The sequence below is a fragment of the Lissotriton vulgaris genome, unplaced genomic scaffold (genome assembly GCF_964263255.1).
Source record: "Lissotriton vulgaris unplaced genomic scaffold, aLisVul1.2 SCAFFOLD_399, whole genome shotgun sequence".
NCBI classification, from domain to species: Eukaryota; Metazoa; Chordata; class Amphibia; order Caudata; family Salamandridae; genus Lissotriton; species Lissotriton vulgaris.
In genome coordinates, this window is record NW_028250273.1 from 642,431 (window position 1) to 666,740 (window position 24,310).

The window sequence follows — 24,310 nt, forward strand, 5'->3', positions numbered from 1 at the left end:
CCAGGGTGCACTCACACCTCCATAAGAAACGCAGACACACACCATTGACATCTGCCAACCCCGATTTGGCTCTAGATGACCTATCACCAGCTCCCAGGCCCACCCTGCCTCCTGGCCCATACAGCCCTGTGGCTCATCATTTCAGTTGTCCCAGTGGCGCTGGTGCAGTTGACTCTCATGTATCAGATGGTGGCACAGTGTCAGTTGTGCCCTCTCCTGTTGCACGTCCTGGCAGTGTATCTGGGTCTATGGCTCACGTGTCAGTTAGGAGATCTGTGGCTGTGTTGCACACTCCTGTTTCTGGTGCTGCCAGTGTGTCTGGGTCAGTGGCTCACGTGTCAGTGACTACATCTGTGGCTGTGTCTCACACTCCTGTTGCTGGTGCTGCCAGTGTGTCTGGGTCCGTGGCCCATGTGTGTGTGACTCGGGCTGTGACTGTGTCTCACACTCCTGTTGCTGGTGCTGCCAGTGTGTCTGGGTCCGTGGCCCATGTGTGTGTGACTCGGGCTGTGACTGTGTCTCACACTCCTGTTGCTGGTGCTGCCAGTGTGTCCGAGGCAGGTAGTTCACGCAGTCCCCCTGAGTCTGTGATGTGAGGTGCTGTACACTTCACTGAAATGTTACTTCACATGGTGTGTCCATTGGGAACTGCGTGGCACTCTTGTGGTTCCTGTGACGGGTTGGTAGGGACACGTAGTTGTGCAGCCTCTGATGTACCTGCTGTGTACTGCACAATGCCCTGTTGATGCTCTGATACTGCATACTGCCCTCTCGTTACCTGCTATGATGTACCTGCTGTGTACTGCACTGTGCCCTGTTGATGCTCTGATACTGCATACTGCCCTCTCGTTACCTGCTATGATGTACCTGCTGTGTACTGCACTGTGCCCTGTTGATGCTCTGATACTGCATACTGCCCCTCTCATGTGCTGCCTCTGATGGACCTGTTCTGTGCAATGGACTGTTGATTCTCTGTGCCCCTCTCATGTGCTGCCTCTGATGGACCTGTTCTGTGCAATGGACTGTTGATTCTCTGTGCCCCTCTCATGTGCTGCCTCTGATGGACCTGTTCTGTGCAATGGACTGTTGATTCTCTGTGCCCCTCTCATGTGCTGCCTCTGATGGACCTGTTCTGTGCAAGGGACTGTTGATTCTCTGTGCCCCTCTCATGTGCTGCCTCTGATGGACCTGTTCTGTGCAATGGACTGTTCATGCACTTGGCCCCTCTCATGTGCTGCCTCTGATGGACCTGTTCTGTGCAATGGACTGTTCATGCACTTGGCCCCTCTCATGTGCTGCCTCTGATGGACCTGTTCTGTGCAATGGACTGTTCATGCACTTGGCCCCTCTCATGTGCTGCCTCTGATGGACCTGTTCTGTGCAATGGACTGTTGATTCTCTGTGCCCCTCTCATGTGCTGCCTCTGATGGACCTGTTCTGTGCAATGGACTGTTCATGCACTTGGCCCCTCTCATGTGCTGCCTCTGATGGACCTGTTCTGTGCAATGGACTGTTCATGCACTTGGCCCCTCTCATGTGCTGCCTCTGATGGACCTGTTCTGTGCAATGGACTGTTGATTCTCTGTGCCCCTCTCATGTGCTGCCTCTGATGGACCTGTTCTTTGCAATGGACTGTTGATGCTCTGATACTGCATACTGCCCTCTCGTTACCTGCCTCTATTGTACCTGCTCTGTACTGCACAATGCCCTGTTGATGCTCTGATACTGCATACTGCCCTCTCGTTACCTGCTATGATGTACCTGCTGTGTACTGCACTGTGCCCTGTTGATGCTCTGATACTGCATACTGCCCTCTCGTTACCTGCTATGATGTACCTGCTGTGTACTGCACTGTGCCCTGTTGATGCTCTGATACTGCATACTGCCCTCTCGTTACCTGCTATGATGTACCTGCTGTGTACTGCACTGTGCCCTGGTGATGCTCTGATACTGCATACTGCCCCCTCGTTACCTGCTATGATGTACCTGCTGTGTACTGCACTGTGCCCTGTTGATGCTCTGATACTGCATACTGCCCTCTCGTTACCTGCTATGATGTACCTGCTGTGTACTGCACTGTGCCCTGTTGATGCTCTGATACTGCATACTGCCCTCTCGTTACCTGCTATGATGTACCTGCTGTGTACTACACTGTGCCCTGTTGATGCTCTGATACTGCATACTGCCCTCTCGTTACCTGCTATGATGTACCTGCTCTGTACTGCACAATGCCCTGTTGATGCTCTGATACTGCATACTGCCCTCTCGTTACCTGCTATGATGTACCTGCTCTGTACTGCACAATGCCCTGTTGATGCTCTGATACTGCATACTGCCCTCTCGTTACCTGCTATGATGTGCCTGCTCTGGTGCCCACTTTGCCCATGCTCACGCATACACTGTGATTAAACCCCTATTTTGTGAAATAAAGGTGGTCTATCAAATCTCGTGGTTTTTCGTTGTCATTCCTGCTTGCGTACTACAAATGTGTATTCGTATTTGCTTCTCATCAGTGGTTACGGTGACATGACACTCCCCCTCCCTACGTCACGTCCCTTGCTGGTATTGACCTCCAGACAGCCAATGGTTTGTGCCTTACCTGCGTCGTCCATAGTAGGCCATGACTAGGACGTGGTGGATCGCGAAGAGCATCGGGAAAGCGTGTAGCGCAGGGTCCATGGTGGTGGTCAGCTTGCGGTGGGTATCTCGGCTATGTCACCTGTGTTCGCTGTGGGGATTCCGACGTGTTCAGACAGGTTGTTTTTCCGCTGCGGTTTTATGTGTGTTTTCCGCCATCTTGATTGGGGGGACGGTCTTAGTCGTCAGTACGTACGGCGGTGCGTCCGGATCTGTTACGTCCGCCGCGTGGTCGTGTGTAGTTGGCCGGCGGAGCGTGCTTTTCCGTCGCGGACGGAAATTTGACAAGTTTTCCTATCCTGATATGGCGGACGGAGTATCCGCGGCAGGCGGACACGGAAAAGGCTTTTTCCACCTACTCACGGCCCGCTGTGGCTCTTCCGTCCGCCATCCTAATCGACCCCTTAATGTATACTTAAATATATGATTAGTATTTTTACAAAATATATATTTGCAGGTATTGTCTTTAGTATTACAGAACATTGTGATTATCATTTTCTACATACATGTTCTATTATATGCTATTGTATAACAATACATTTATTAATGCACATATAGACTGAAACATTAATTACACATTACTTTGTCTTACAGGTTCTTCAAAAGAAGAAGAAATCAATAAGGTAAGAACTCTTGATTAGATACAAAATTATCATTTAAAAGCCTATCTATATCTCTGTACTTGCACTGTTATTATTCGTATAAAATTGTAAATATACAATACACCTAGTAAGTACACAAATAGTATTAGATATTAACATTTAAATAGTCTTTTGTAAAGATATAAAAATGCATAATATTATACAAGCTCAATACCATCAAGGCCATGAAAAGTTTTCAATACATTCAAGAGGTAAACAATGCCTTTCAAATAGTGTCTTTGCTATTATTCACAACCAAAATAAAATAGCATATATATGGGATGCAGAATATTTACATTATATAATGGATCTTGGAAATGCATTATATTTAGAAATGCATTCTATCAATAAACAAGATTATATGCATCCTGATGATCTGCCCAAATATATTACACATGGAAAAAATGTTTATTCAATTAAATTTGTAGAAGTTTATTATGGTAATATATTTACACGTTTCGATTTAATATATCCAGACATACAAGAAGCATTAAATTTATCAATAACAGCTTCTGGAGTATTGCTTTGTATGGATGTTTGTTATATCAATTTTTAAAAATGAAGATAGCTATTTTGTATTTGATTCACATAGTCGAGATAAGACTGGAATGCCACATCATGATGGCACATGTGCACTATTAAAAAAAAACTTTTCAAGAAGTGATCCATTATATTAAAAATGTAGCAAATAGCATAAAAGCATTTAATGCAGTAGATGTCCAATTTGAATTAACACCAATAAATATTCAAAAAATACAGAAAACATCATTTGCATGAGCTTTAAAAATAGAGCAGAAAAAATTACAAACAACAACAATTTTTTTGTACATACAGCAGACATTTGTGTACAAGCAAATAGCAGTAGTAACATAAATGTTGAAGCATCAACATCTATGTTGCAAGACACAAATAGCAGTAGTAACATAAATGTTGAAGCATCAACATCTATGTTGCAAGAAAAACAGACGCATAATAGTACACATACAAAAGTAGCAAGTTCATCCTTAAATACATTATCTGAATCTGCTACTTTAATAAAAACACCAACAAAAAGGCATTACACAAAAACAAAAAATTGTAAACCTTGTAAGAAACAGAAAATTACAACTATTGTTACCCAAGATATAGTACTTACTGAACACTTGCAGAATATTAAAAAAGATAAAAAGAAAATATCAAAAAAGAAAGGTAATAAACAAGAGTTAATTTTAAAAGAAAGATTGCTATCAAATACATCAACAACTATTAGCAATAGCAAGAAAGAAAATGTTACTGAAGAAATTTCTAAAAATACTCAAATACAGCAACTCTCTAACCATGCATTGAATGTTAATGAAATTAGCCTTATCAATAATGAGCATACAGATAGTAGCAAATTAATAAAACTGCATAATAGCATTTTAAATACAGAATTTCAAGAAAAAGAACTAAATAGCATATATATTTGCAATCTTGTATTTGTTCTTTTTTTCCATAAATTTGAAAGAATGGACTATACAAGACATACATAATGTAATGCAACTTGGAAAAAAATGTATATAGACATGCTAATGTTTTATCCTAAACAAAATATAGACATTAAAGACATGCCTAATTACATTAAATACAATAACACAACATATTCAATTCAGCTTAAAAAGAACAGAAACATAGAATGTTACAGAATGATAGTTTAAAAAAAAGCATAACATTAGCTTTAAAAAATGCATTAAGTATACATGCATCTATCATAGTTTACTTAGATACAATAATATTTGTTAATGCTTAAACTGATGACAACTATTTTATTTACTATTCATATACAACATCAGAAAATAGGAAAACACATAATTGTACAACAATACTTTTACATACTAAAACAATCACACATTTACTGCAGCATATAACAATGCTTTTAAATAACATTTTACCTGTAAATAATAAATCAATATTACTAAACATTATGCCTATCACTATAACTGTAATTCTTACAAGTTCATTTCAAAAAGCTCAAAGGAGACTAAGTACACAAAGGAAAAAGAAGGTACTTACACGTATGCCTATACATTATAGTACAAAATTAGCCTCTCAAGGTATACCTGTTATATCTGCAGATATTGAACTAAATGTTAGTACTACTGAAAATAATATTAATGTAGAACAAACAGATAACATAGAAAATACCATGATGCCTAATATTTTAAATAAAGACTCTGAAATAGAAAAACTTACTGTAAGCCAACAAAATATTCATGTTACTTCCATTAAAAATTTTACAATAGATGTAACACAAAATATAAATAGTAGTCAATTTAAAACAATGTCTATTATAGATCACTTTATTAGTCAAATCCATTATGGACCTGAATATATATGCACTATTTGTAACCAAATGTGGCATAAGGAAACAGTTAGAAATATCTGCAATATTATCCACAATAAAACATTTATATTATGTAATGTTAGTAACCAGCAAACTAATTATATATGTAATACATGCAATAAGTACATTATTAAAAATAAAATACCACCATGTTCAGTTTATAATGGCATGAGTTTTCCTGATATACCTCCTGAATTACATTTGTATGACTTGGAAGAAAGATTAATATCTCCAAGAATACCTTTTTTGCAAATTAAAACACTGCCACGTGGATTTCAAAAATCATTAACAGGTGCTGTTGTTAATGTTCCAGCTGATGTTATGACAACTACTACAATATTACCAAGACAGATAAGTGATACTATGACAATACCAATTAAATTAAAAAGAAGATTACGCTATAAATCATACACACATTATGAAAATGTGAGACCAAATATAGTTAAAAATGCAGCTTCATGGTTAGCATACAATAGTGATTTGTTTAAAGAATATGGAGTAACAATAAATGCAGATTGGGAATATACTCCAAATAAAAAAAGTACTATACATACATCTGACAGTAGTAATAGTTCAAGTACTACGGATGACATACCTGTAGGCAATTTAGATACGTTATTAAATAATGAAACAATAACAGACGATAACATAAATGTATTAAATTTAGCACCTGCTGAACATAATAAGCCACGTGGATTATATGAAGATAAAAATTCGGAATATTTAGCATTTCCCACAATATTTTGTGGCAAACGTAGAACAGCTAATGAAGATAGACATGTATCAGTACATTATAGTACAATATGTAAAGTTGAGTTACGAAGTTATAATAAAAGAGCAGCTAATAACATTACAAATCTGTTTTTCAAATTGAAAAAATTGCAAATTAAACAGATACAAGATAAAATATTTATATCACTTAGAAAACATTTTACTGATGGTAAAATTATTACAGTGAAAGACATAAAAGAAAATTTACAAACTATATTGCACTTTAATGAAGGGTATAAAATATTAAAAACAATACGAAGTTTTCCTCCTTACTGGGAAAACTGCAAAAGAGATTTGTTTGCTATGATAAGACAATTAGGAATTCCAACTTTTTTTTTACTTTGTCTGCAGCAGAAACAAAGTGGTATCATTTAATTAATATACTTTTACGTATAAAAAAACTAAAAGAATGCACCAAAGAAGAATTTCAAAAAGTATGTCTTTTGAAAGTAAATGTAGTTTAATTCAGCAAGATCCTATATTATGTGCACGACACTTTGATTATCAAATAAAAAAATTATTTAACTGTATTTTATTACACAAAAGTAATCCAATAGGTAAAATAGCAGATTTTTTCTACCGAGTTGAATTTCAACAAAGAGGATCACCGCATATACATGCATTACTTTGGGTAGATAATGCACTACAGTATGGCATAGACAAAGATGAGAAAGTTATTACTTTTATTAACAAACACATTACATGTCACAAATCAGAAGACATTTCTTTTGAAGGTTTACTTCCACTGCAAAAACATGGACATACTAAAAATTGTCGTATAAAACATAAAAAACATGTAAATATCAATACCCCAAATACCCTGTGCCATGTACTAAAATATTAAAGCCATTAGAATTAGACAAAAAAGATACTATTGCAAAGCAACACATAGATATTATCTATTCTACAATGTCCACAGAAAGTTTTCCACATTACACATATGAAGAGTTTCTACAAAAAATAGAATTAACAGAAGAGCAATATATAAAGTAACAAAACAAAACAACTTTTTTTAGAAAGAACACCAGCTGAGTCTTTTATTAATAATTACAATGAAATAATATTACAAGCATGGCAAGCTAACATAGATATGCAATATGTCTTAGATGCATACGCTTGTGCGGTATATATTGTATCATATGAGTAAATCTCAGCGAGGATTAAGCAAAATAATAGCACAAGCCGCAAAAGAAGTTTCTCATAATGTAAACATTAAAGAACAATTAAAACATATTGGAAATAAATGTTTGAATTGCACTGAAATGAGTGCACAAGAAGCTGCTTATCTTAAACTACAGATGCCATTGAGAAAAAGCTCTAGATCATTTTTATTTATTAATACAAGTTTACCAGACAAACGAACATACTTAATGAAAGACATGAATACAATTAATCTGATGCCTGAAACATCAACAAAAGTACAACTTGATAATATAATTAATAAATATAGCAAGCGGCCAATAACATTAGAAAAATGTACTTTAGCTGATTATGCATCCAAATATAATACAGCACCAAAAAGTAACATAAAGTACAAAACAGTTATGATAATTTACTGTTAGAAACAAACTTTTATAGTTCAGATGATGAAGAACTTATGATAGATGAATTGGTTAGCAGTAAAACAAGTAAAATATACACTTGCCGTAAAAAAAACAAAATAATACGCTATCGCAAATTTAATAAACTTGATGACCCTGAAAACTATTACAGGGAATTATTGATGCTTTTTTACCCCTGGAGAATAGAAAGTAATATAATTTCTGACCAAAACACATATTATGAAAGATACCTAGAATTACAAATAGAAGTTGATAACAACTATTCCTTATATAACAAGCAACATATAATGCCTACTAATGAAGAAACATATAATGATGACAATATGCTAACATCACCAGTATCACCTACAGCACAAATATCTATAGATGACAAAGAAATTCATGCACATAATTATCAACAAGATGCAAACTATGACTTGTCACTAGATTTAGGAGTTAGAAGTATAACAGAAGAAGATTTACTAGTAAATAATTTATTACCAGAAGAAGAGTACAATAACATCATGCAAAATGTAACATCAGAGCAACTAAATTTTGTATATCACCATTTAAATTGGCTGAAAACACAAACAACAAATTTCTTTACTTTTTGTACTGGTGGTGCAGGAGTAGGTAAATGTTTTCTTATAACTGCACTTTATCAAACATTACTAAGATACTACAATACTAAAGCAGGAGAAAATCCAGACAATATTCATATTTTGCTTACAGCACCAACAGGACAAGCAGCACATAATATTAGTGGACAAACGTTACATAGCACATTTAAAATTCCAATATCACAAACTTTAACATATAAACAATTAACACATGAAAACAGAGGTGCACTACAAAGTAAACTAATGCATTTGAAAGTATTAGTAATAGATGAAATTTCAATGGTAGGTACAAATATGCTCACTTTTATACACAATAGAATGCAAGAAATAAAAACATCCAACGAGCCTTTTGGTGGAATATCTATATTGGCTATTGGAGACTTTTACCAATTGAAACTAGTTTTTGATTCATATATATTTGAAAACTCTAAGCACATGTATGCACCATTGAGTACAAACTTGTGGCAAACACATTTCAAATTATATGAACTTACTAAAATAATGCGCCAAATAAATGATTTACCATTTGCAGAAATGCTTAATAGACTAAGAATAGGTGAACATACAAATGCTGATGTACAAACATTAAAAACTCACGAAATAGAACCTGACTCACATATAATACAATCAATACCATATATAATGGGTACAAATAAAGAAGTTGATGAAGTTAATGATAATGTTTTACAACAACACATAAAACACTATCCTATGTACACAACAATAGCAATAGATACAGTAGCAGGAGACCTAAGTGCAATAGCAAAAGAAGCAATAATAGAAAGATTACCCAAAAATGCAACACAAACAATGAACTTATCAAAAACATTACATATTGCCATTAAATTGCGCTATGATCTAACTTCAAATATAAATGTTAATGATGGTTTAACTAATGGTGCAACAGGCATAGTTGAATATGTAGATAGTACAGATGATATCCCAATTAGTATTTGGATATTTTTTGACAATCACAAAATAGTTAAACAAACAAGACAACAAAATAAACATCTGTACCATACAAATATTTCTAATGCTTGGACACCAATATTACAAATTTCTCACCAATTTCAATACAGCAAACAGTGTATAACTATTATACGAAAACAATTTCCATTACGACAATCATCTGCACGCACTATACATAGAACACAAGGTCAAACAATAGAACCATTATATATACATTTCAATAACATCAAAACACATCACTTACATTATGTAGCAATCAGCCGAGCAAAATCATTAAAAAACATATATCTAAAAAACTTCAATGAAAATAAAATAGCAACACACTTTAAAGTACGTGAAGAAATGCTACGTTTAAAAACATATGTTATTAGAAATATCTGTAACACAGATAGCACAATATAACCAATATTTCACACTTATAACACATAACATAAGATCATTACAAAAACATTTTAAGTCAATGGCAGCTGATAGTAACATATTAAATGCTGACATATTATGCTTAACTGAAATTAATATAACACACAAAACACCTAACAATACATATTATATTGATAATTATAATTGTGTAATATTTGACAATTTTTACAATAAACATGGAATTGCAATCTATTACAAAAAATAACATACAATACATCCAATATTTACAACAAAAGAACAAGTTGACATTTTGAAAATAAAACAAACAATAAACAACACAAATTACTTAATAGTATTTATATACAAACAACCCAAAGTACCAATAAAAGCCTTTTTGAGAATATTGACAAGTACATTAAATGCATACCCGCATCATAAATATATAATAATGGGTGATTTTAATATTGATTTACTTAAAACAACACACAATGCGAAATTGCTTTTGACTTACATGCAAACACATTTCAATTGCGAACAAAAAATAACCACAGCTACAACAGACTACAACTCTTTGTTAGACCACATTTTTACAAATGCATGCTTTATAAATTGCGGCACATTAGAATCATATTATAGTGATCACAAACCAATATGAATGGCTATTTAAATGCATGCATTAGATTACTGTATGTATATATTGTCTTGTTTACATCATTATCCACGTTTCTAAAATAATGCATTATATTTTACAGATGATTTCTATTGAAGAACTAAAGAACAACAAAGAAGTTGATGCCAAACCATGTCAAAAAGGAATTTGTGTCAACATTATTAAATGTTCATCAAAGACTTACTATAGAAATGCTAAATATGAGAATAAAGTATTATATCATATGTCATTAGCAGATGAAACTGGATGTATTAAAGCAACATGTTACAACGAAGAATACTATAATCAAAGAGAACAAAATGGATTAATAATTCGAAATTAAATTTACAGAGATGGTATACTATTATTGACCAAAAAAACAAAGATTGCAAGGATGCCACCACTTTCTATTTCCTCAGCTCTTATCCAGGAAGCAGAATACATTCTAGAGCCAATGGCACCACCAGTGTCTCCAATAAAGGCTGTACGCGAATCTCCTGTGAGAACACTACTAAGTGTATCGCAGAGGTCTTCAAACTTTTGGATGCCGAGACCCCCCTGTCAACATTTTGAGGCGTAAGGACCCCCCCCCCCTCCCCCCTGACAAAAAATTCTAATCCTGTAGACAGGGCTACTAGAATTATGAGGCAATTGAGGACCAAATTACGCGACAAGCTTGACTAAATTGTGTGGGAAGAAAATGTAAGTGATGTTATGTGATGCCGCGTATTGTGTGATAGCATTGCTTTATTATTTTGTCATTTTTTACACACAGTAACACTGAGGAAAGATTTCACCCCATCACTACCCGTTTATAACCAAAATATAGCAATTAACATCAGAAAGATTTCTAGTCAACCTTTGAGAAGGGCCTTCCACTCAGCAGGAATATGTGCTGCCACATTAGAAGCTCACCTGGCCCTAGCCAGGAGAGGCAGGGGTCCCTTAAAAACCTGGCGGTTTTGTGCAGAGTTAAGCAGTTTACCCATGCAGCTTTCCTCTCATCCCCTCCCTTCCATCCATCCCTTCTCTCCTAACCCTGGATCCTTCTCTCACTTTGCAGGCCATTTTCTTTCACCCCTTTTTACAAAATCTGAACTCTCCGCATTCAGCCTCTCACTTTAATAATGCACCTCATCTCTCGATAGCACCTTTCTGAGAAACATTTTATTTTTTTTTAGCACTACTCATAGTTTATTCAAACTCAGTTCTGTGATCTGCATGGTACACGTTCTTTGTAGCAGGCACATTAACCCTCTGCACACTGTGTGGGTGACAAGAGTGCCCGTGTGAGTGCACGGTGAGCGATGCAACAGTGCGAGAGTAGGGTAAGAGGAGTGACTGCAGGGTGAGTGAGGTGGCGTATGAATTTATGAATTTGGGTGCGGATGAAAGTTCAGAATGGGAGGAATGAATGTATGATTACTGATGGGCTTGTTTGAGTGACTTGCTTATTGAGCAGTGAGGGGGTCAGGTGAGTGAAGTGTCACATGAGTGCAGGATGAGTAGTGTACTTGTGTGACTGCAGGGTGAGGTATAGGGTGAACAGCGCAAGTGCATTGTGAGTGCAGAGTGATCACTGTGAGTGCAGGGTGAGCGGGTGAATGGTGTGAGTGCATGGAGATCAATGTGAGTGCAGAGAGATCACCGTGAGTGCAGGTTGAGCTGGTGAATTCTGTGAGTGCATGGGGATCAATGTGAGGGCATTGTGATTACTGTGAGTGCAGGGTGAATGGTGTGAGTGCAGGGTGATCAGTGTGAGTGCACGGTGAGCGTGAAAGTGAAGGGCGAGAATGAGGAGCAAGTTGTCTGAATGCAGGGTGCATTTCCATACACTTGAAGTAATTCAGCGTGTTCTTGACGGCGGCGTAGGGTTTAAGATCTAAGTTAAACTATTGCGGAATTAATCGGGGATCAAGGGTGGAGGAAATAAATAATGTGCTGATCCTGCAACAAACTTACAGTCCTATGGTTAGGGTTGCCAGCAGATTATTTTGATGGCACAGTCGGTACAAAAATAAGCAGACACCTAAAGCTGTATTTTAAGCACTTATCTGTGCATACTTCGAACAACACATATAAATGGAAAGCACTTTTAATTGTGTTCTAGGGCTGCCTCAATGATCCCTGACTGACAAAGAGAAAAAAGACAGAAAAGTCACATAACTAATGCATAGATACTTTTGTATTTAAAAGTCTATTTAGTGTCAAGAGGAGATCTTTGCGGGCTCTTTAAACAAAACAACAGGCATTTTTCTTTTGGCAAACTCTACTTTATATTCCTTTCCAGTAAATACATTTTCACACTACAGCAGTAATTGGGAAATACAAATGTAAGGAACAGGCACAGTGGGGGCCCAGGGGGTACGGAAACCAGGAAAAAAGACTAAGCCTCTGTAATCAGTTAACAAAGGCATGTAAATATGCAAATGGTCTTTAAAGACCTGTGAAAATCTCGGGCCTGCTGGAGATGACTCCAGACACTGCCCAGCCAAGCCCCCAGCTCGAGTTACACAGCAGCAGCAGCCAGGCCGAGAGACACCACGAGGGAGGAGGGGGGCTGAAGCCCTTCGGCCTGGGAAGAAATATGACTGTGAAGGCGCGACCCCCTTTACATCACTCCACGGCCCCCCTGGGGGTCGCGCCCCACAGTTTGAAGACCCCTGGTGTATCGGGAACAGTAACAGAGGTAAGATGCACTGAATTATTTTATTAATACTATGACATTTGCCATTTTATCTCCTTTCGAAAAGCAAAATCAAGTAACCTAAAACTGGATGACTACACTTAAGTATTTATTATGCAAATGTACTTAACCATGCGTATAATGGTACATAGCTTTGAATAACTTGCACTATTAAGCTGCTCTTCTGCATGAAATTAATACATAATATTCACTATGCGTTTAAAAATTATTTTTTGCCAAAAAAATCACAAACAAATTATAGTCGAAACCAACTATTTAGTACCAATTATAAGGTAAGTTAAGCGCTTTACATATGTTTCTACTTCCTAATAAATATACATTCCAATGAACAACTTCAATTATTGAAGTACTCTCCTGCATACATTATTCTATAATGTTCACTATAGCTATTACAACTATTTCTTGCAAACAATTTATAAAATCAATTATACAATTAGAAAGCAACAATTCACAACTAAGTACAAGGTAAGTAAAGCGTTTTACATATGATACTACTTGCTAATAAATATACAATCCAATGAACAACTTCCACTATGCCAGTGCTCTTCTGCATTAAATTATTCTATAATGTTCAGAATACCTTTTACAACTATTTTTTACAAACAATTTTCAAAAAAAATTATACAAATAGAAAGCAGCAATTAACTACCAATTATGAGGTAAGTAAAGCGCTTTACATATGATACTACTTTATAAAAAATATACAGTCCAATCAACAACTTGCATTATAGCAATGCTCTTCTGTATGAAATTATTCTATATAGTTTACTATAGCTATTACAACTGCTTTTTGTAAACAATTTTCAAACAAATTATTCAATTAGAAAGCAACCAATCACAACCAAGTATGAGGTAGGTAAAATCTTTACATATGATACTACTTGCTAAACATTGCTAGCTAAAATATACATGCTATGCTTTTCAAAAAGTTTAATTATGTACTAATAAAGTATGTAAAAACTGTTTTTTTCCATCTAAAAACAACGTATATACGAGAGCAATAACACAATAACAAATCATAATTTTTAATATTGCAGGTTGAAGATACAAAAATTATATTGGTCAAAGGACAAGAAACGAAAATAAGGAGCATAACAATAAATGATGCTACCGACTCCGTTAAAATTAGTCTGTGGAGAGAAGCAACAGACTTTACTATGGATATTGGAAAGTATGTACAGCTAACGCATCTAACTGTACACGAATTTAACGGAGAAAAAATATTAAATACGACGAGACATACCATAATGCAAGTAAGTAAAAATTTGTAAATGCATCAATTTTTGAAAAAAACAGTATCTTTTTTATGCATAAATTCATAGTAACTGCTTCTCTCACAAATATTATTTTGTGACTATGTACTTTATAAGTGACAATCGTAATCTAGCAGAGAAACAGATAACTGTCATCAAACAGCTAATTATCACTGCATGGTACAAGTTACTAACTTATATTTTTTCCCAACTAATTATTTTACTGATACTGTTAAAAGAATTAATTAATTGGAAATACATGTTTTTTTATGTTAAAATCAGTATTAGCTACTGCGTTATGTTCTTAATCCTCAAAACATTTTATACACACACTAAATGAATGTATAATTAAATGTCTATATGTGTGTGATGTAAAGTGCTTTGGCGAGAATCAAGAGGGAGAGAGAGGACCAGAAAGCTAGTCCAGATCCCCGGTTTATATGTATCGGTATCAATAGGAGACTAGCTCTAGAATGGATTAATCTGACACGGTTATGGTAGATTAATATTAGTTATGTAGCGACTCAGTATTTTGCCGGGTGGCAATGGCACCTCTTGGGTGTCTTTTGAAAGCCCTCACCCACCAACCTAGTTGGTGGCATGCTTCATCATCGGGCCCACCCAGTGACACCTAGCGTGTCCCGGGTGTGCTTCGACGCCTGATTACAGCGGAGCAGGTATGTCACTGTGTGTGCGGTGTGAGGTGCTAAGGTAAGTGAAATTAAAACGGCTTGGCAGATGGTCCCTGGGGTGAGGATACTTTATTAAAAGGGCCTCTGCCAGCGGTTAAAAATAAGGCTGTGGGACGTTAGAGGCGGGTTACGACCTCCTACGTCCTTGAGTAGTCAACATGTTTCAGCCAGTGCCTTATATTAATCTGGCTTTCATCAGGACAATAAATATGTGTGGGTTAAAATTAGGGGTTGTGTAGTGTAGTCTATGTGTCTACACGCCCTAAAGTGTATCTAGCTGTGAGAGGGGGGATTCCCTTCTCAAGATCACGCTTTCAATGCTTGTTGATAGCTCCAAGGTTATTGAAGTGGCAGGGTGAAGCCAGGATTTCTGGCCAGCACCAGCGTGGGACCTGTTGTGCCTCCTTCGCAGAACCGGTTCGTGATCTTGAGAAGGGAATCCCCCCTCTCACAGCTAGATACACTTTAGGGCGTGTAGACACATAGACTACACTACACAACCCCTAATTTTAACCCACACATATTTATTGTCCTGATGAAAGCCAGATTAATATAAGGCACTGGCTGAAACATGTTGACTACTCAAGGACGTAGGAGGTCGTAACCCGCCTCTAACGTCCCACAGCCTTATTTTTAACCGCTGGCAGAGGCCCTTTTAATAAAGTATCCTCACCCCAGGGACCATCTGCCAAGCCGTTTTAATTTCACTTACCTTAGCACCTCACACCGCACACACAGTGACATACCTGCTCCGCTGTAATCAGGCGTCGAAGCACACCCGGGACACGCTAGGTGTCACTGGGTGGGCCCGATGATGAAGCATGCCACCAACTAGGTTGGTGGGTGAGGGCTTTCAAAAGACACCCAAGAGGTGCCATGTAAAGTGCTTTAACATTCTACAATCGTATAAAAGAAGATATAAAACAAATAAAATACTTATAACACAGAAGTTATTACTTCAATATAAAATACTAAACACCAAATGTACGATATGTTTTTATATGCCAAAAACATACGCAAACTAATTTAAGCATGTAAAAACTTATTAAGCCATGTACATAGCCTATTTCCAAGTTGCAATTTAACAACTTACTAAATAAGTTTTGCAAATTGCTACTTGCATGAGGCATTCCCTTTCAAATAAGGAGTCTCAACAAATATGCAAATATTTTGCAGTCACAAACTAGTCAAAATTACCACCTACTTCAAATAGATAACAATGCATTCTCAAATAGTAACCCTGGGCGTAGTATGCAGAGTGGGGCTACGCGGAGCTATGCGAAGTGGGCACAAAACTACGCCCACCCGCACACTCCACATAGTCCCACTACGTGCCGCCCACCTCCCTCCCGCCCTCCCTAAATACTTAAATAAAAGAATAGAAATCTTTTAAAAACACTTACCTTGTCCGCCGCATCCCCGGGGCTCCCTCTCACCGTACCGCGATTCGCGCCGCCACCGATTCAGATACTAATGTGCATGCGGGTACGCCCGCGCATGCACATTTCTCGTGAGAAATGCGCATGCACGGCCGCCCGCGCATGCGCATTAGTATCTGAAATGGCGGCACGAATCCAGGAACGGCAAGAGGGAGCCCCGGGGACGCAACATACAAGGTAAGTATTTTTAAATGCTTTCTATCCTTTTATTTAAGTATTTAGGGAGGGCAAGAAGGAGGCGGGTGGCAGCCGGCTACGCACCGTCTGCAGAGCGCGCATAGTGCCGCCTGGCTATGCCCGCTACGCAAAATGCATAGGAGACGGCACTACTCGCACTCCATGCACGGAGCATAACTGGCCGCTTACCCTTATCAAATAGTAGACCTTCCAAAAGACCCTTCCCCTTTGCAAATGCATGCAAAATTATTTTTTAACAGCAAACAGTTTACCAGAGACCTCTGCCAGATCTTAGAAAGTTAAACAAAACATTTCATATTCTTTTTACAAAAAAATGCATAATAAAAAAACTGATTTATTTTCTTAAATGCTGTTTTTAAAAAAATTCTAAAAATAGTAATACATTAGCCCACTCATCACAGCCAACAACAATCCATAGGGACGCAGGCATTCCCAATGGCCTTGAAAATTGCAAGGACTCATTCATAATAATGAACTTCACAATTTGCAACACCATTGGAAATACCAAATAGATTAAACACACTATTCTACACTTCATTTAGCAATTCAAAATTTGCAAATCACAATGTATTGCAAGTAGCATTTGTCAATGGAAGTAATATACAGTAACAATGTTAAAATAAAGCAAAAGTCCATTCATCGACGGAACATATAAAAATTATATATAGTAGTAACTTTTCATTTAATGTATGATACATACATTTCTAGAATGTATGTAAATGTTTTTCCTTAAGTTAATCTCCTGTATTTATCAATATGGATGCATGTATTAACAAATGACACAAATGTAAAACAATAATTTTTTTTTTTTTAAATTCCCATAGGTTATACAACCTCCAAAGGAAACTATTTTCGTTACATTATATGGAGTTGAAAAAACATTACAAGAAAACACAACAATGACAGCACAAGTAGGAACAAATGAAAATTTATAGTCAGTAGACATTGTCAATATAGCTTTAATGGACTTTTTAGAAATTGAAACAGATACTGACAACTTTGAAGATGCTTTGATGCCACATCTACCCACCAAATTAAAAGTGTTGTTTTGCAATGGATGCATCACTGATGTAATTGAAGAAATTTAATTACATACCAACAACAAAAAACTTTTCTGGAACTGCAAAGAACTGTTTACTTGCCTAAAAAAATACTGACACGTTTTGATTTTAATATTTGTTTTTGTTCTTAAAATGTGATTTTATATTACACTAATACTATACAATTAGTGTCTCTTTACTATGCATAACTGTGCTTTTATAATGTACTTTTTATTTAGAGAGTTGTACTTTTACAATAATTTTCTTACAAGCCATGTTCTCAAAAAAGAAATATATATACAAAACTAAAACACTATTGCAATGTTTGCACAATATGTTTGTGATGTTTACAATTACCTTGTTTGCAAATCGTATGTACATATCAAATTCCTTAATATACCTTATTAAAATTTTACACTTTTGTACAAGACATATTTTATATGTTCCTTTTCATACGACAAAACTTAACTACAGCATAAATAAAAACATTGCCATTTACAATACTAATAACTCAAACTTTGCTAATGCGAGACCTATTGCATTGCAAATGCTTGTTTTTGTTAGGCACGGGGAGATTACGTGATTTGCCCGGAATCACAGGATGTTCAGCATCATTGCTGACACTGGAACCCAGTTCCCTAGATTTGAGGGTGACCGCCCTAGCCCATTAGGCCATCTCCTCTCCCCTCTGCCTTGCTGCTGTGTTTTTCCTGCGTTAGTAGACGTAGATGAGTCTTTAGGTGCTTTCTTTGCATGGTGCTGTCTGTTAGTTCGAATGTGGCAGTTTTAGTTGAATAAACAGGACACTATTTGGCCTTTACCCCAGAGAGCCTCTTTGCCCAGGGGTTGGCAGGGCTCTTGAAATGAGAGCGTGCCCTGGGGCTCTTCTCTACTGTTTTCTTCTTTAAGTCCATCATTCGTTCCTCGTGTCTTTCAGCAGAAGTTCTCCAGCCCAGCTCCTTGTCAGGATTTTCTTTTGCCCTTCTGTTGTCTCGCTTGATTCTCCAGTCCTTGTTTTTGGTGGCCGTGTTTGTGTTTTTTGAGCTCTTTTTTTAGTTTCCATCTCCCAGCGTTGCCTGTGCTTAAAGGGGATGCTGCATCCAACGGGTGATTGGGCTTGGAATGGCCCTCAATCCATGCATCGACACGGGTTCTACACGCGACAGAACGAAGCATGGAGCATTTGAAAACATGTGAAACTGCTTTCAAAGTAGGCATTACAAGGCAAAGAGCATGGCAGGTAGACCGGAAAGTCCGGTGGCTCATGAACACCTGACTAGGGCCAATAAATATTGAGATAGCCTTGGTCTGGACTGCACTACATGACTTTTCTGTGACTCTGATTAGTCCCTCCCGTACTTGCAGAACCCTGTGCTCCTTTCTGCCAAAAGGCCGGCAGTACACACTGGGCATTGCTGGTTGAAGCGTCCAGTACAAGCCGTGTTTGGCGTTGCTGTATAAAGGGGTGCCTTGATGGGTCACTGCAGTTTTGTGAAGTAGGTGCAATGAGGCATCTCATTTTAATAGAGCGCGTGCAATGTGTTTTTTCTTTCAGATGACTGCTCTGAGTGTTGGCTATATCCAGACATACAGAGATTCAGTAGACAGTCTTGGCGAGTCGGTGGACATGAGCATTAAAGTAAGAAAATTAAAATAATTTTTGATTACAATTAAACGTTTATGATGTTTAAATGATTGCATTGGCAAAGCCCTCGGCCTTATTGCTGCTTTGTCTGTGCTTATGTTCTTGTTCTTTCCAAACTGTTTCGTTTAGAAAGCTGCTAGGTCCTCTCTTTATTAATATTTTTTTTTATTTGGCAAAAGTAAAACGAATATTTGGTCTCAAAACTGCCATAGTAGACCCTGACACTTAAGAGAACTACTTTCTGTGTGAATGTGCACCTTGTGAAAGGGCAGCAAGTCGTCACTCACAGTGAAGTTAGCCAGTGGCTGAAGTGGGCTGACCCATTGCCCTATGTTGTATGCTATAGTGGGAAAATTTAAAATGTGATTGACACTACAAAAGACCAATAGATAATAAACAAGCATTTACAATGCAATGGTCTCGGCAATATTATAGGTAGAGCTATTGGCATTGCTCATTATTATTATTTTTTTTTTGTATCCCTAAATAAATGGCATTGTCATTTATATTGGCAATAGCTTAATTGCTTCCATATGCGAGACCTTTTGCATTAGCAGAGAGAAAGTGAGGTAGTGAGATAGAGAGAGTGAGTTAGAAAGAGAGTGAGGTGGTGAAATAGAGAGAGAGTGAGGTAGTGAGAGAGAGAGTGAGGTAGATAGAGAGTGAGGTAGATAGAGAGTGAGGTAGTGAGAGACTGAGAGAGTCAGGTAGTGAGAGTGAGGGAGAGGGATGTTCTGAGGTAGTGAGATAGAAACAGAGAGTGAGGTTGTGATGTAGTGAGATAGAGTGAGGTAGTGAAAGGGAGTGAAAGTGAGTCGAAAAGTCAGGGAATAGATGGCGGGGAAGCAATGGACGAAGTTGGGGGGAAAGATGAGGGAGCAACAAGGAGTGCATGGGTGCGGTGTGTGTTTAGAGGAGGGGAGCATTGAAGCAGGACACGAGAGAAAGAAATCACAAGTCTTTCCAGACTTTCCAGAAACTAATCAAATCTATCCCATTTTGTGTTGAATTTCTAGAAAAGGCGTCAACGATGGTAACCGAGTACTAGGGCACATAGAGATGAATAAACCAATCCTGATTCAGACTGGAAACTCCCAAACCTATCCCTGTAACGTATACTAAGAGGCTGACTAGTACGAACGAGCTACCAGAAGCTGTAGCAGTAAGCAAAATGTGTGAGTGCATACCAGATCCGGAGGGCAATCGCAATGGGACCAACTCTTTGCTAATTCTGAAACTGCGATCGAAAATGCAAATCATAGTAGGGGTTCATTGTAGTTGCTAAATAGAACAAACACTGACAGTAATAGGCGGTCTCAATGCACGTCACCCTCGGAGAGCAGTGTGCAGTGCAGCGACTGCACCAGTGTACAATGACACACCATACTGCTCGGAGCACTGCGCGCCACTGGGTCCCCCCAAGGGGGACATGGCTGCGCCTCAGGTCACAACATAATTTTAAGGAGGCGGGAGGGAGGGGTGGGGGCCGGGGAGCGGCAGAGCACGATGGAGGAGAGCTGCAGCAGGGGGGGGGGGGGGCGAGAGCGCGACGGAAGAGGGAAGGGGGAGGCGAGCGGAGCAGGGAGGTCACAACATAATTTTAAGGAGGCGGGAGGGAGGAGTGGGGGCCGGGGAGCGGCAGAGCACGATGGAGGAGAGCTGCAGCAGAGGGAGGGGGGGGAGAGGGAGGAATACATTTTAAAAAAAAATAAACTTACCTGACTGCCCGTGTCCGCGTCAGAGCAGAGGAAGCGGCTCCAGTGTGGGTGGAAGGCGGCAGCGTCACCATGTATCCTACTAGAGGACAGACACGAACAGCGGAGGGGGCGGGAGGGAGGACAGCGGGAGCCACGAACAGCGGGAGGGGGCGGGAGGGGGGACAGCGGGAGCCACGAATAGCGAGACCATTCTCATAGGAAGAGAAACCAAATAATAGCTGACGGAAGGTTCCAAATTTTTCAGATTTCGGGGCGTGTTCGGTGGGTGTGGCTAAAAAGTGGAAAGAAGAACACCGAACACACCTCCAAATCCGAAAAGGACGGAGCCTATTTGGAGTGACGGCTCTCTCCTCCAATGGCTGGCCTCCATTTAGGAAGCCAGCCAATGGGAGAGAGACAAAATTAGAGGGGGGATGAAGAGCCCCTCTAAGAAACATAAGATTTCGCTACTTCCGGTTTAGACGAACCGGATAGTACCTCGACCTAAAAAGGGCTGACTGCAAGGCCCTATAAACGAAAGACCCTAATTACATATAATAAGTATATTCAACACACAATTTTAGTAATCATCTAAAGGTTTTGGCTAACGCCAGACAGAAAACAGGGCTGAAAATGAATTTCTGCAAAATTAATCCTGACTTAATTTAGTGTTCCAATATAAACACCAGGATTGCGCTGCTCATTCCTTGCGAGGAAAGCAACATCACTTCTCAAATCTCCTGGTAACCAATGTGTTCAAGTTGTACAAGATGCAGCAACCAGCGAGTGCTGCATGGGGGCATGTGTATGATACTCCTCTACACCCACTGCAAACTCACAGAACACCCGCTCAGTGGGTCTTAACGTTTCAAATTCTGTGTACCCCGAGTCTACCACTAGCGGAAGCCAGGGACTGCCCTGTCTGGGCAATTTGTAGGATTCAAAACAAATGCACACATTATGAATTCGTTTATTTAATTAACAAACCAAATGCAAAATTCGAAATTTTAGTAGGAAGGTTGGATCCTTTTTTAAAAACAAAATACGATTTATTTAGAATAGATGACCTGGTAGACTTTAGCTCAGCAATTTGTGTTTATAAGTGAAGCTAAGAGCTCCGAAGTGTCCATACGCTGCAAGCTTAGTGATGATATACAAAACAGGTTGTTTGCTGGCTAGGAATGCACTTGGTCCAATGTAATCTGGTTGAGTTAACATTATACTTTGAGACCCGTGAAGTTGGGTCATTGTTTTTGCTATTTCTAACTCTTATCTTGTTCCTTCGCTAAGGGCATGTATACCCTGATGGCGCGCTGCGAGGAGTTGGATCGATCCATGCAGCCCATTCATTCTTTGGCGAAACAAATTCGGGAGATCAAACTGACCCTGGATGTATTTGAGTCGTTATGCAAATAATACCTAAGCATTTCAGCATCTGAAAGTCTCTGCTTCCCTGTTTAAAGTTGCCTCTTACGAATACTGCCGGTGATCCCGCATCAACTGGTGCGCAGTGGGAATGGACGACATGAACCAGTTGGATGGATGCTCCCAGAGGCGGCGGTTGTGGTACACGTGATCAGATTATGCGTACTTCTGCAAGCATCATGTTGGATTTTATTGGCTCTGCCAGCTTGCCTGGTGAGAATTGTGCAGGGCCAACCGAAGGGCTTCTAGCACAAACTGTAGATACTGTATAGAATTTATAGGAATGACTAATCTTTCGGCCGCTTAATGAACTACAGATGTTGACACATATTTATTAACACAAAATTAGTTGTTAATCTTCTGATGAGAACGGTTTCAACAAGGGATGTTGTCAGCCCATTTCTTTGTGTTTTGTTTTTATTAAGTAATCTCACAAACTGCTTTTGTCAATTAAACTCTTCAGCCTTTTTGCCTAACCCAAGTAAAATACTTGAATATTAAAATGGCACTTGAGGACTTGCTGCTTTTCGAGTGCTGTCATTTGCAGCAGAAACTTTAAGGGTGTTAATGCTTGACTTACTGGTAGTTCTTTCGGATGCACTTTATGCCATTGTTGTTTAGCTCTTTTGTGCCACTGCAGCCCAAGAGCAATCCGCAGCAAACCCTGTCTTACCCCTGCAAAAAGCAGCAGTTCAGCCCACACCGCGTGGCCTCCGGTGTGGTTCCACACTTCTTCCAAGAGGAACATTTAGTAACCCGGGCTTACATGCTTGATTTTAGTGAAGGGGCACTCTGTAATGGGCAGCTGGTAACATCTGATCAGTCGTGGTCTGCTAGGAGTAAGTGTTAGGGGAGGCGGGTCCCTCTTTTCTGATACATTTCACACTGTGGACACTGAGTGAGATGTCGGCCAGTATCATGTCTGCAATCGTGTATTTGACTGAACGTTCAAGAGAGAACTGGCCTCCAGTGCAATGATCTCGCTGTAAATGTGTTCAGAGCAGATCCAGTTTTGTGTGGAATGACTTCAGCCTCTTCTGTTACTTTAGCTTACAGGGCATTGCATTTTGGAATGAGATTGGGCTAAAAATATCCAGTATGCAAAGCGCTTTTGGTAATAAGGCGACTGAAGGTAGGTGGGACATGACAAAGGCCGGTTGGGAGCAGAGTATGACCATGTGAGGAAATATAAGGCAAGATTGAACATCGATTTTTGATAATTTCTCTAACTCCTTCCTAAGTATCCTGCACAATTTGGCTCTTTTATGGACTCTGTTTTTTCAGTTTCACTTACGGATTTGAGAGTGATATTAAACTAGAGCGTTGCTTTTGGATTTTAAAAAAATATATTTCTCTCTACCCCGCATTCTCACTTGAAATGTTTGACTTTCTTGCTGTGTATTATTCTGAAAAAAAATTGAAAAGCACTACTGAAAATCATTTTTCTCTGAATTTGTTAAAGGGTCGTGCTTCAAGCCCATATTTTTACTTGCTTGCAGTAATTTACATTTTATAGAATAATTGGGAGAGAATATTTTTGTCATTGTGGCGGCTCGATTAAGTAATTTCATATGGGGGCGCACCATTAAAAGCTTTTGGAACCCATTACACTCGATTCATTCTGTTCCACTGTTGATCTCCTCTGAGCCATCATAGGTTGAAAT

The 24,310-nt window shown here is 38.5% G+C and overlaps 1 protein-coding gene across 1 annotated transcript; it reads left to right on the top strand.

The window, feature by feature from the left end:
* The first annotated feature begins 19,402 nt into the window (after positions 1–19,402).
* On the top strand, positions 19,403–24,083 carry LOC147663317 (BLOC-1-related complex subunit 6-like). Its single transcript, XM_086950534.1, has 2 exons — positions 19,403–19,518; positions 22,512–24,083. Exons 1-2 carry the CDS (start codon positions 19,417–19,419, stop codon positions 22,635–22,637), a joined length of 228 nt encoding a protein of 75 aa, XP_086806660.1. The 5' UTR covers positions 19,403–19,416; the 3' UTR covers positions 22,638–24,083.
* The last annotated feature ends 227 nt before the right edge of the window (positions 24,084–24,310 follow it).